A 14748-nucleotide genomic window follows, 5' to 3' on the forward strand; every position below is an offset into this window, starting at 1 on the left:
ACGGGGATCCAGCAGCGTGGCCACCCAGTAATCAGCACAAGTTAGAATGTGGGCAACTCGGCGGTCGTTGTGGAGACACTGCAGCATGTAATCGCTCATGTGTGCCAGGCTGCCCAGAGGCAACGAAAGGCTGTCCTCTGTGGGAGGTGTATCGTCCGTGTCCTCTGTATCCCCCCAGCCACGCACCAGTGATGGCCATGAGCTGGCCTGGGTGCCACCCTGCTGTGAACATGGTTCGATCTCCTCCTCCAGCTCCTCCTCCTCCTCATCCTCCTCATCCTCCAGAACTGTGCCCCTGCTGGACAATTGCGTCCCTGGCGTTTGCGTGTGCAGGAACCCACCCTCGGAGCCCCTTGCGAATGACTGCCCTGAAAGCCTTGGAAATGTTACCTCTTCATCCTCCTCCTCCTCCTCATCCTGTGCCACATCCTCTTCCATCATCGCCCGAATTGTTTTTTCAAGGAGGCATAGAAGTGGGATAGTTAAGCTGAGAACGGCGTCATTGCCACTGGCCATGTTGGTGGAGTACTCAAAACAGCGCAACAAGGCACACAGGTCTCGCATGGAGGCCCAGTTAAATTAAATAGCGGAATAGAAAATATGATCCAAAAAAAGTGTATGTATATCACACGTACACAACCACACTGGGCCCCAATTACTATTGTTTGTACCCCTAAAAGGCTAGATGAGGAGTAGGGGGAGTATGGAACAGGCAGCACCCTCAAACCTTCAGAAGTATGAGATGAACCCCAACAACTTGGAAAGGTGGATCTCTCTCACACGTACCGACACAGACTATCCCGCAATTCAATTGATCCTCAAAGGTTTTTATTGAATAGCGGAATAGGAAATATGATCAAAAAAAGTGTATGTATCTCGCACGTACACAACCACACTAGGCCCCAATTACTATTGTTTGTACCCCTAAAAGGCTAGATGAGGAGTAGGGGGGGTATGGAACAGGCAGCACCCTCAAACCTTCAGAAGTATGAGATGAACCCCAACAACTTGGAAAGGTGGATCTCTCTCACACGTACCGACACAGACTATCCCCCAATTTAACTGATCCCCAAAGGTTTTTGATTAAATAGCGGAATAGAAAATATGATCCCAAAAAAGTGTATGTATATCACACGTACACAACCACACTGGGCCCCAATTACTATTGTTTGTACCCCTAAAAGGCTAGATGAGGAGTAGGGGGAGTATGGAACAGGCAGCACCCTCAAACCTTCAGAAGTATGAGATGAACCCCAACAACTTGGAAAGGTGGATCTCTCTCACACGTACCAACACAGACTATCCCCCAATTTAACTGATCCCCAAAGGTTTTTGATTAAATAGCGGAATAGAAAATATGATCCAAAAAAAGTGTATGTATATCACACGTACACAACCACACTAGGCCCCAATTACTATTGTTTGTACCCCTAAAAGGCTAGATGAGGAGTAGGGGGAGTATGGAACAGGCAGCACCCTCAAACCTTCAGAAGTATGAGATGAACCCCAACAACTTGGAAAGGTGGATCTCTCTCACACGTACCGACACAGACTATCCCGCAATTCAATTGATCCTCAAAGGTTTTTATTGAATAGCGGAATAGGAAATATGATCAAAAAAAGTGTATGTATCTCGCACGTACACAACCACACTAGGCCCCAATTACTATTGTTTGTACCCCTAAAAGGCTAGATGAGGAGTAGGGGGAGTATGGAACAGGCAGCACCCTCAAACCTTCAGAAGTATGAGATGAACCCCAACAACTTGGAAAGGTGGATCTCTCTCACACGTACCGACACAGACTATCCCCCAATTTAACTGATCCCCAAAGGTTTTTGATTAAATAGCGGAATAGAAAATATGATCCAAAAAAAGTGTATGTATATCACACGTACACAACCACACTAGGCCCCAATTACTATTGTTTGTACCCCTAAAAGGCTAGATGAGGAGTAGGGGGGGTATGGAACAGGCAGCACCCTCAAACCTTCAGAAGTATGAGATGAACCCCAACAACTTGGAAAGGTGGATCTCTCTCACACGTACCAACACAGACTATCCCCCAATTTAACTGATCCCCAAAGGTTTTTGATTAAATAGCGGAATAGAAAATATGATCCCAAAAAAGTGTATGTATATCACACGTACACAACCACACTAGGCCCCAATTACTATTGTTTGTACCCCTAAAAGGCTAGGAGTAGGGGGAGTATGGAACAGGCAGCACCCTCAAACCTTCAGAAGTATGAGATGAACCCCAACAACTTGGAAAGGTGGATCTCTCTCACACGTACCAACACAGACTATCCCCCAATTTAACTGATCCCCAAAGGTTTTTGATTAAATAGCGGAATAGAAAATATGATCCAAAAAAAGTGTATGTATATCACACGTACACAACCACACTAGGCCCCAATTACTATTGTTTGTACCCCTAAAAGGCTAGAAGTAGGGGGAGTATGGAACAGGCAGCACCCTCAAACCTTCAGAAGTATGAGATGAACCCCAACAACTTGGAAAGGTGGATCTCTCTCACACGTACCAACACAGACTATCCCCCAATTTAACTGATCCCCAAAGGTTTTTGATTAAATAGCGGAATAGAAAATATGATCCCAAAAAAGTGTATGTATATCACACGTACACAACCACACTAGGCCCCAATTACTATTGTTTGTACCCCTAAAAGGCTAGGAGTAGGGGGAGTATGGAACAGGCAGCACCCTCAAACCTTCAGAAGTATGAGATGAACCCCAACAACTTGGAAAGGTGGATCTCTCTCACACGTACCAACACAGACTATCCCCCAATTTAACTGATCCCCAAAGGTTTTTGATTAAATAGCGGAATAGAAAATATGATCCCAAAAAAGTGTATGTATATCACACGTACACAACCACACTAGGCCCCAATTACTATTGTTTGTACCCCTAAAAGGCTAGATGAGGAGTAGGGGGAGTATGGAACAGGCAGCACCCTCAAACCTTCAGAAGTATGAGATTGTGTTCACTGTACCCCACAAAGATTGAGTTCACTGCACCCCAAAAAGATTGTGTTCACTGCACCCCAAAAAGGATGTTGTTCACTGCACCCCAAAAAGGATGTTGTTCACTCCACCCCAAAAAGATTGTGTTCACTGCACCCCACAAAGATTGTGTTCACTGCACCCCAAAAAGATTGTGTTCACTGCACCCCAAAAAGATTGTGTTCACTGCACCCCAAAAATGATTTTGTTCACTGCACCCCAAAAAGGATTTTGTTCACTGCACCCCAAAAAGGATGTTGTTCACTCCACCCCAAAAAGATTGTGTTCACTGCACCCCAAAAAGATTGTGTTCACTGCACCCCACAAAGGATTTTGTTCACTGCACCCCAAAAAGATTGTGTTCACTGCACCCCAAAAAGGATGTTGTTCACTGCACCCCAAAAAGGATTTTGTTCACTGCACCCCAAAAAGATTGTGTTCACTGCACCCCACAAAGGATTTTGTTCACTGCACCCCACAAAGATTGTGTTCACTGCACACCAAAAAGGATTGTGTTCACTGCACCCCAAAAAGATTTTGTTCACTGCACCCCAAAAAGATTGTGTTCACTGCAGCCCAAAAAGATTGTGTTCACTGCAGCCCAAAAAGATTGTGTTCACTGCAGCCCAAAAAGATTGTGTTCACTGCAGCCCAAAAAGATTGTGTTCACTGCAGCTCACACACAGAAAAATGGATGTGGATCACTGACACCTGCCTATCTCCAATCCCACACCACACAGCAATATCGATTGTAGTTTGTAGAACACAGTTTCCCTAAAATTCAGCAGACTCTGTCCCTAACAGGATTGAGAAGAGATCGTAGATCAGGATTGAGTGCAGATTCACCCCACCCCCCACACAGCAATATCGATTGTAGTTTGTAGAAGACACTGACCCTATAATTCAGCAGACTCTATCCCTAAAATGCCTACAACTCGCCCTGCCTAAACACTCCGACCTGTCCCTCAATTCTATCCGGACACAAATGGTTTTTTCCTGCCTATCTTTCCCTAATCAGCAGCCAGCACGTTGATGTGTGCTCTGTCCCTGAATCTAAGCAGCATAATGACGCCGCTGCGGCTGCCTCGAACTTATAAAGACTTGGTCACATGCTTCAGACGGCCAATCACAGCTACTGAGACATTTGCAGGCATGGCTGGGATGGCTTAAGGCACACCAGTTAAACGATTGTTGATTGGCTGTTGAAAGCCCGCCATGAAAAGAGCGCCAAAGCATGCAAAACCCGGAAATAAAACGACCGAACACGGATTTTTACCCGAACATACAGTAAAGTGTCCGTGTCCGTGTTCGGGTACAAAAAATCCAATTATTCGGTACGAACACGAATAATACAGTCCGTGTTCGCTCAACACTAGTAATCACGCGTATTTGCGTGCATTGGGTGTAAATTACTGTCCAAAAATGCAGATTTTTTTATTTTGTTCTTACTGAAGAATGCACGGCGCTTGTTTTTGCGCCTGTGTGCATAGGCACATTACAATGAATGGGCTGTATTTTAGCTCAGAAAAAAAAAAGCTGTACTGAGATTTTTTAAGCTGCAGTGTGCAAGAGGCCTTAGAAGTGGCAATACTGTCAGTAGATTGCTGGGGTATTACTGTATAGATTTGTTTTTTCTTGGATCTTCTTATTACACTATTACTGCAGCTCTTCAGACCTGTGGGTGGATGGGTGTATACCAACAGTGGGTGCGCTGGAGGGGGATCAGTAAAATACCTAGCACACGTTTCTGGTCCATTGCAGTGCATTAGTGCCCGCAGTAATTTGTGCTGCAGTAAGGGAAACCATTCATTTTGAATAGACTGCCAACACATGGCAACAGACCAAAAAATGAACGGACTCTGAACGCAACGCACTGCAGCGCACTTGCTGTGCAACACAGCACACAAACTGCCACACATCAAAACCTATTGCAGGAATACGCGTTACCACAATGCATAGGGCTGAAGAGATCACTTTGGCTGGAACTTTTCTATACTCCCTGTTAACTGCTGGCATGGCCCTGATATTCTTGGTCAAATCACTAGTTGAATTTTGTATTTAGTCTGTCAGAACCATTTTTAAAGGATGCATCCATCCAAAACTCATGTTTCAGTTCTCAGAAGAAACTGGTGAGTTGAATGGACTAACATCGTATAGCTATCCTGTTCATCAGTGCTGAGAACTCTGTGCTACAGTTTCGGGTCTGCACAACTGTGCGGCTTTTTTAAAAAAAAATGTCATTTGTTACATTTTGAAGTTGAAATCCCAAATAAATAGTGGTTTGAAATATATGAATGATTACATGACAAAGGATTTGTAATTTCAAAGTAGGGAGGAAAAAAGTAATCTGCATCACTTTGGAACTAAAGAGAATATGTGCTTTGCTCATTCACTTTAATGCAGACCTCCCCAGCAGCATACAATATTCTTTCCTTTGTTGTCCTGATGCTCCGTTCAGCCACTGGAGTGAGTCCCATGTCACTCCATACGTGAAAGTACTGAGTAACTCTTGCAGCTCCCAGTGCTGTACGGAGTAAAGAAAGATAAGTTCCCATTGCCAGGAATGGGCAGATTAAAGTAAACCTGTTGCTGTGTCCTGAACTGGCAAATTACAGATATACTTTTTAAGCTGTCTAGGATATTGAATGATGTTTGTGGGCTCTTTGGCCCTTCCCATCTGCACTACACTGCTGTCTTACACAGATCTCACCTCCTTATCTAGCTATGTCCTCGAGCTCCGTGCTCCCTCCCACAGTCTGTGATCAGCAATGCCATTGGAATTCCTTCACCTCTAGCGCTCTGCACTTCTCTCCGGGCTTTCTCCCTCTGAGTTTACAGGAGCCAGAACTACAGAGGAGGCATTTGGTTATCAATGCACGCTGACAGTATTGACTGCCACCGGGCATTGAGAACAACACTGAAAACAGTGGATGGTATACAGTACATCCGCAACAATGTTGATTTGCAGCAGAACCTCTGGGAACCACCAAAATATTCTCATGGACCATCAGTGGTCATCAACAGTGCATGGTGTACCTAATCCAGAAGCGGTGAAAGAACATTCTGTTGTCTAAATGTAGATTTAATAGTTAAAGTAAACCTTCTGAAGCTTTTTTTGCCAAGGGCCTTAATCCTGTAATTAAAGCCCAACTTCTAGAAAATGTTATATTATCCTTAGCAGTGGGGCTGCGCCTGTGCTGCTAGGGTAATTGTTCATTTTGTCTAGGGGAGAGGAGAAACTGTTTTACTTGCCTGCTCCTCTGCTCCCCCAACAGATGGTACTCCCTCAAGCTCTGATGTTGGACTGTCCATCAGGGTCATCACGTCTATTGCACAGCTATGGACCCTGCTTTCGTCTTGATGACGTCAAGGCCCTAGACTGCTGTATTATGGGGGAGAAGATAAACCCGTTATTGGTGCGCTAGAGATAGGTTGGGACAACTCTTATGGAGACCTGCATAGGTGTATTAGTACTGGATAGATGCTGGATGGATAAAGTTCAATAATAAGTAATCGGTGAATCCAAGGGTGGCGTTGACCTCAGCGGCTGCCAGCTCTAAAATGAGCTAGAAGGAACTTTGGAGACAAAAATGGAGAGAGAGAGAATAGCAGCGCCATCGAAGTGTAGCAACAAAACACCTTTTATTGCACATATAAGAGAGCAACTCACAAGATGGAGAGATGAAAGCGCTTTGTATAACAGGTGATCATCAGCTTGCGGAGCCAGGGTCCATGCCACTGTGAGTGAAAAGCCAATGAAGCTGGCGGCGCTGGTGGCTTCCAGTGCTTCCATTCTGCCTGAAGGAGCATGCAGGTTCTGAACACGCACCCCGTCCCCTAACCTCGGACCTGGAAGTGACTTCACCCCCACATCAAAGTGTACCCGTATACACTGGAAGCGCTGAGAGCCACCAGTGCAGACGACTTAATCGGCTCTACACTCACGCCCTTTCATCTCTCCATCTTGTGAATTGCTCTTTTATATGTGCAATAAAGGTGTCTTGTTGCTACGCTGAGATGGCGCTGCTCTTCTCTCTCCATTTATGGGGGAGAAGATGCTGCAGGGACCAGTCTAGCTGTGGGAAGGAGCAGAGGATCAGGTAAGAAAATCTTCTTTTGTTGTCCTAGATCAGGGGTCTCCAAACTTTCTAAACAAAGGGCAAGTTTACTGTCCTTCAGACTTAAAGGGGGTCAGACTGTGGCTATTAGGAGTAGAAAAGGTCCTGCCTTCAGTGGGAATAAACAATGCCCCATCTTTGGTATCAGTGGGAGGAATAGTGCCCCATCATTGTCAGTGGGGAAAAATTGTGCCACATCATTGGTGTCAGTGGGAGGATTAGTGCCCCATCTTTAGTGTCGTTGGGAGGAATAGTGGCCCATCTTTGGTATCATTGGGACGAATCGTGCCCCATCTTTGGTATCATTGGGAGGAATAGTGGCCCCATCTTTTGGTGTCATTGGGAGGACTTGTGCCCCATCTTTTGGTGTCATTGGGAGGACGTGTCCCCCATCTTTTGGTGTCATTGGGAGGACTTGTGCCCCATCTTTTGGTGTCATTGGGAGGACGTGTCCCCCATCTTTTGGTGTCATTGGGAGGACGTGTCCCCCCATCTTTTGGTGTCATTGGGAGGACGTGTCCCCCCATCTTTTGGTGTCATTGGGAGGACGTGTCCCCCATCTTTTGGTGTCATTGGGAGGACGTGTCCCCCATCTTTTGGTGTCATTGGGAGGACTTGTCCCCCATCTTTTGGTGTCATTGGGAGGACTTGTGCCCCATCTTTTGGTGTCATTGGGAGGACTTGTGCCCCATCTTTTGGTGTCATTGGGAGGACTTGTGCCCCATCTTTTGGTGTCATTGGGAGGACTTGTGCCTCATCTTTTGGTGTCATTGGGAGGAATTATGTCCCATTGTTGGTATCAGTGGATGACAATAGTGCCCGAAGAGCCGGATAAAAGCAAGCAGAGGGCTGCAATTTGGAGACCGCTGCTCTAGACCAAAACAAACAATTAGTCCTTGCAACGCAGGCCCAACCCCACTGGAAGGATTCATTTTTTTAGTTGCCCAAAGTTTGGCTTTAAAATCAATGGAAAGGATGTTTTAATATTTTCCAGGTTGTCTCTCAAGCCCAGCTACTGGGTCTCATAAGAGTAAGATACTAGGACCTTTAATAAGGTAGTTTTGCCTTCAAAAAGTTGATATTTGTGTGATTCACCATTTAATGGCCAGAACCAAAGGGGCCCTTAGATAACATTTTTATACATCTGTTGGTTTTTATGCAGGTGTTGTTGTTGTAAGGTATGAATATGGTCCTTCCAACCATACATTAATGGCATATTTTCCCTACAGGTGTGAAGTTTGCGGGTACCAGTGTCGGCAGCGTGCCTCTCTGAACTGGCATATGAAGAAGCACGGCTCGGAGATCCAGTACAGCTTCTCCTGCGAGCATTGCGGCAAGCTTTTTGAGAAACGTGAAAGTGTCAAATTCCACAAACTAAAGAGCCATCCAGAAGGAGAGGTCACGTGACATGGCACAAGGGGGGGTCAGCTGACTGATACACATTCATGTCACACTAAGGAGAGAGTAGAGGGTACGTTGTCAAATCAGTGTGCTCTATGCTGGTAGGGGGTAGTATGGAGAGATCCATTGGTGATTGCCAGGAGACACAGCAACCAGCAAAGACTCTTCTATAATAAAGGAACTAATCTCTCTCTAAAGAGCAATTGTATATAAAGGCCCTGTTCACATCTCTGAATTATAAATTGTAGATGTTGTGGACATAACCGAAATCAGGCAAGCATAGCTAGCTCCAACATCCCAGATAATCTATAAGTCGAAGGGGTGTGGGACTTTCAAGGTGCTTTAACACGTAATACCACAAGTTGTTATAGTAAAAATATGAGCATTTATTTGTAGAAAAGAGATATGTATGATAGATATATATAACCTTTTTCTCTTTCGTTCACTGACGGACACAGCTCCGTGTCTTCTAGAGCTATGGGTTTTATGCTGCTCTCTCTAGGAGTAGGACTAGGTGTAAACCTTTTTGGTTACGCCCCTGAGGTAGTCCCAGAGGGTATACCATCACTTCCTGCTATAGGACTTCAGTTTTTTTCTGCCTAGTCAGGAGTAAGGACCTGGCTCTCTGCTGGGATCTGTGGTCCTGGCATTTTTCTTTTTTAAATAGAATTTTTTGCTTTTTCTTTATTGTTTTTGTTCCTGTGTGAACTACAATTAACTTGTTCCTGTGTGAATCACAATCAACAGACAGACTGGGCGACGCACTGGATATCCTAGATCCTTATGGTCTTCCCAGTCTGCCCTGCGAACACGACCCAATTATTAGCTCCGCGCTAGGTTGACCGCGACATAGCCCCACTGGACGAGTGCTTGCCAGTGAGTAAAACCCCTCGCGAGGTTGCATAGCCCTGATTACGACAGCAGTCACAATTAGTCGCAGCGTACCTCCTGGTGCCGTGGTGAGTAGTGTCTCCTTTTATACGGGATTGCTGGGGTGGTCGCGAGCCCTCCCTGGAGATGGTAGGCATCTTCCTGTGTCCTCCCCTCCCCCTCATGTTTCCCGACCCCCCCCCCCCATCTCCACAGCGGGGTTCCCCCTGCGTAGGTTGCCCTCACCTGCCCCCTGTCCCCCCCCTTAGCCCTTCTTAAGGCACGGGTGCATTTGGGTAGGGGGGCTTGTCTGGTGTTGGGCCGGAGAGTGGTTTGTGGGTGCTGCTGTCGGCCCTCCTTTTGGGGGTGCCTGTACCTGGGTGCTGCGGGGGGAGTCCCCTCCTGGTGTCTGACCTTTTTCCCTGGGGTCCTGGGTCCTGTGCAACGCCGCGTGTCAACGCCATTTTGCCGTGGATTCTGTATGCCCAGCTTCGGCGGCCATGTTTGTGTAGTTAAGCGGCCATGTTTTTGGTTTCCCCATAGAGAATAATGGCGGCCATTTTCTTGTAGTCTTGAGTGCGGTGATGTGCTGCGGGGGCTTCTAGTGTCAATGTCGGCGCTTGCTCTTCTTTTTTACGTTGCAGTGTGGCAGACTGTCTCTACCGCTCTTCAGCTCTGGGTGGTAAGTCTCTGGGTGTATACAAACTTTCCTCTGCTATATACAGCGCCACTGATTCTTGTGGTGCTCCAGCGGTGCGCGCAGGGGTGGGGTCTCCGTTTTTTTTTCGTTTGTGCACAGCGCGGCTCCACTTAACCCTTTGGCAGTAGAGTCTCTGGAGCGTGTATGATCACCTGACCCACTTCTGGAAGCTGCGGGACCCTCTGGGTCTCAGTCTGCCCTGGCAGCCATGAGGCAAGCCCTGCAGTCACTTGTATCCAAAGTAGATATGGCCCTGCAAAGGAGGCCTAGCAAGAAGCGCCCCACCTTCACCTGTATCCTCTGCCTCCTCAGACTCTGAGGTGGATTTGGCCACCGCGGATAAGAGTCAGCCTATTGGGTCTGCGTCCACACACGCTGAATGCTCTATTAGTAAGGAGTCCTCCTCCTCCGCAGCCACGCATGAAAAAGCGCTGGTGGAGGCCCTAATTGTGTCAGTGCGGGAAACTTTAAAGTGGGAAGACTTAGCGGACGCTGAGTCGGCAATGCCGGGGAAGTTTGGCACCTGAAAATCTTCCAGGGTAACTAAGGTGTTCCCCTTTCCTGCCTATTTTGACGAGATTGTCACTAATCAGTGGGTTTCCCTGGAACGCATGGTTGGAATACCTAAGCGCTTCGCTAGGAGATATCCCTTTGAGGAGCCTCTTCTGAAGAAACTTGACGGTTCCACCGTCGGTGGACTCTCAGGTTTCCAGGCTAAATAAGGCCACACTTTTGCCAGTGGAGGATTCTCCATCCTTTAAGCATCCCGTGGCTCCGGTAACTGACCAGACATGAGGCTCTGGTACCTTATCTTTTCACCGTGGCTGGTTCAATTTTGAGACCAGTGTTTGCTCAGACCTTAACGGAATAGGCAAAGATTTTACGTCAGGATCTGGAATGGAATCAACACCCTCCAGAGCTGGCGTATCAGTTGATCCAGGCGTTACAATACATTTGTGATGCGGCCCCCTTTGCTGCCAGGGTATCTGTGACCGTGGCGATTCTTGCCATGGGCAAGGAGCACTATCAAGTCTTGGCTTTACCTTTTGGTCTCGCCTCAGCTCCTCGGGTTTTCACAAAGGTTTTGTCCCCAGTTCTGGCCTTGCTACGACCGAAGTGGATCGTGGTAGTAGGATACCTGGACGATCTGCTTCTGCGTGCAGTCTTCCTTTGCTTGAGATGCCGACTTGGACATTACTGTGCAAACTCTACAGGAGTTCGGATGGACGCAAAATTTTCAGAAATCGGAACTGACTCCATCCACCAAGCTGGATTACTTGGGTCTGACGCTGGACTCAGCGTCAGCCCGGGTGTTTCTTCCTCAGGCGAAACTTCTGAAGCTACAGGATGCGGTTAGGCTCCTGTTGTCCAACTGTCGGTCGTCGCTCAGGACTTGCATGCAAGTTCTGGGTCTGACGATTTCCACTTTCGAGGCTGTTCCCTTTCGCGCAGTTCCATGCTAGACCTCTGCAAAGGGAGATTCTGTCCAAATGGAACAAGGATCCACTGTCTTTGGACAATTTGATTCTGTTGAGTCGGAGTTCGAGGGAGTCTCTGCTATGGTGGCTCTACTCCCCTGCCCCTCACCGATCACCACGGTTGCCAGTCTGTCTGGATGTGGAGGTGTCTTGGGAGTGTACTTGGCCCAAGATGTTGTTTGGACTCGAGAAGAGTCCAGGCTGCTGATCAACATCCAGGAGATTCAGTCGATCAGATTTTCTGTCTCAATGGACAGATCGTCTGCAGGGACGCCCTGTGCAGATGGAATCGGACAATGCTACGGCTGTGGTATATGTCAATCATCAAGGGGGCACAAAGAGTGCCTTGGCCGCCCGGGAAGTGGGCGGTATCTTGAAGTGGGCAGAACTATATGTTTCGGCCCTCTGCTGTGCACATTCCAGGGGTAGAGAATTTGCAAGCAGACTATCTCAGTCGGCAGACATTGGATCCGGGAGAATGGTCTCTTCCCCCTGAGGTTTTTCATCAGCTGTGCCTTCGATGGGGGACCCCCGATGTGGACCTGCTGGCCTCCCGTCTCAACAGGAAGGCGCAGAGGTTTGTGTCAAGGTCTCGGGATCCTCTGGCCGCCGCCGCAGACGCCCTGGTGGCCCCTTGGGGGTCAGTATCGTCTGATTTATGCCTTTCCTCCAATACAACTTCTGTCAAGACTGCTACGCAGAATCGAGGTAGAAGGGATTCCAGTTGTTTTTGAAGGATAGAGGGCTGTTGGAGTCGGTGATTCCTACGCTATTGAAAGCTAGGATATCTACTTCCAGGAAGGTTTTATCGAGCTTGGAAGGCATACATTACTTGGTGTGAGTCTCGGGGGGGGGGGGGGGGTTCTCCCTTCTCCCTTCTCCCTTCTCCCTGTTCCTTTTCTGTGTCTCGCCTGTTGGAGTTTCTACAACTAGGTGTGGATCAACGTTTGGCTCTGGCCACCATCAACGGCCAGATTTCCGCTTTTATTTTCCCAAAGGCCGTTGGCAGCGAAGTCCTTGGCTCATACTTTTGTGCAGGGAGTTCGCCATTTGGCTTTGCCAGTGAGATCCCTGGTGCCTCTGTGGGATCTCAATTTGGTACTGTCGGTGCTTCAAAAGCCTCCCTTTGAAAATATTTGAGGACTTCCTGTGCTCACTCTGTCGCAGAAGGTGGCCTTTCTAGTTGCCATTACTTCCGCACGTAGGGTGTCGGAGTTGGCTGCGTTATCCTGATGGTCACCGTACCCGGTGATTCATAAGTACAAAGTGGTGTTACGACCCTGTCAGGCGTTCCTTCCTAAGGTTGTCTCGGGGTTTCATTTGAATGAAGATATTGTGATATTGTCCTTATGTCCTAAGCCGAAACATCCTAAGCAAATTGCTTTACATTCCTTGGATGTGGTCAGGGCGATTCTGGTGTACCTGGCGATGACTAAACCAATTAAAAAATCTGATTCTTTGTTCTTATGGATGGACCTCGTAACGGGCAGGCTGCATCTGCTGTGACCATTTCCAAGTGGATCAGGCAGAGGGTGGTGCAGGTCTATTCGCTTAAGGGTCAGGTTCCTCCTTTCCCTGTAAAAGCACCTTCTACGAGGGCGCTTTGTGCCTCCTGGGCCTTCTGTCATCCGGCATCAGTGGTTTACGTGTGCAAGGCGGTTACGTGGTCGTCTGTACACACATTCACAAAGTTTTAGATAGTGGGTGTACTTGCATCTTTGGATGCAGCGTTTGGCCGCAAAGTTTTGCAGGCTGCGGTTGCAGAGGCTTCCGCTTCTTGAGGGTGTCATTTTTTTTTTCCTGGTGGTGAGCTCCAGTTGTTACTAGTTGAGCTCCTGTTACCTGGTTAGCTATGTTTAGCCTTGTTGGAAATTATACGTATTGCTGTGTTTTTCCCACCCCTCATATTGATACTGCTTTGGGACATCCCAATGGTCTAGAAGACATGGAGCTGTGTCCGTCAGTGAACGAAAGAGAAAACTGGATTTTTGTCTTACCATAAAATCCTTTTCTCTGGGGTTCACTGATGGACACAGCACTGCCCCTCTGTTGGGTTGTTATGTATTCTTCTGACACTGCTTGTTACAAACTGAAGTCCTATAGCAGGAAGTGATGGTAAACCCCGTGGGACTGCCTCAGGGGGCTTAACCAAAAAGGTTTCCGCCTAGTCCGCTTAGAGAGAGCAGCATAAAGCCCAATGGTCTAGAAGACATGGAGCTGTGTCCGTCAGTGAACCTCAGAGAAAAAGATTTTACGGTAAGACAAAAATCCAGATATATACCCATATATTAGCCAATTCTCAATTAAGTAAAACCTTGGATTGCGGGCATAATTCGTTCTGGAAACATGCTTGTAATCCAAAGCACTCTTATATCAAAGCAAATTTCCCCATAAGAAATGATGGAAACTCAGATGATTCGTTCCACAAGTCCTTCAGTTTATAGTCTATATACAAAGATTATAGCAATGTGATAGGTTGTGTAACCATAAAATGTCCATCCACAATATGCAGCCTTCCCAAGGGGATTAGAAGCAAAATCTAGCAGAGCTACAGAATGAGATGAAAGGCGCCTCTAAGTGTAGCAATATGGTTACATTTAATGAAGGTTCAACATTTAGCAACTCACATGGTTGATGATTAAAATAGGCACACCTAAGTGTGCAGGCATCCGGGGTAAAGCTGTCCACGTAGACCATCTTCTGAACCACCGGCTCTCACCACTGTAAGTCTGCAATCGTGACCGGGAAGAATAGCCTGCAGTAGAGTGATCTGAAAGTGAGGCTTTGAATCACTCATGGAGTGCAGCAAGGAAGGGATGATGACGATGGCTGTGCAGAGGACGGTCTATGTGGACAGCTTTACCCCAGATGCCTGCATACTTAGATGTGCCTGTTTTAATCATCAACCATGTGAGTTGCTAAATATTGAACCTTCATTAAATGTAACCATATTGCTACACTTTAGAGGCTCCTCTTTTATTTTTTATACATGACGCTACTTGTATATCAAGACATCGCTTGTATATCAAGTCAAAATTTATTTAAAAAATTTGCTTGTCTTGCAAAGCGCTCTCAAACCAAGTTACTCTCAAACCAAGGTTTTACTGTATATGGAAGTAATATCATTTATTATTTCCGACCAGTTTCGCTGTTTC

At 47.0% G+C, this 14748-nt stretch overlaps 1 protein-coding gene across 3 annotated transcripts in view; it reads left to right on the forward strand.

The window, feature by feature from the left end:
- The window catches only part of ZNF653 (zinc finger protein 653), a 28877-nt gene extending 20118 nt beyond the window's left edge, over positions 1-8759 (forward strand). For all 3 annotated transcript variants that reach the window (XM_082255486.1, XM_082255487.1, XM_082255488.1), the window contains exon 9: positions 8374-8759. In XM_082255486.1, the coding sequence (XP_082111612.1) occupies positions 8374-8551 (178 nt within the window). In that variant the 3' untranslated portion in view covers positions 8552-8759. The remainder of the gene's footprint in view (positions 1-8373) is intronic.
- Positions 8760-14748: the final 5989 nt, after the last annotated feature.

This window comes from Pelophylax lessonae (genome assembly GCF_965119305.1).
Source record: "Pelophylax lessonae genome assembly, chromosome: 4".
In the NCBI taxonomy this organism is placed as follows: Eukaryota; Metazoa; Chordata; class Amphibia; order Anura; family Ranidae; genus Pelophylax; species Pelophylax lessonae.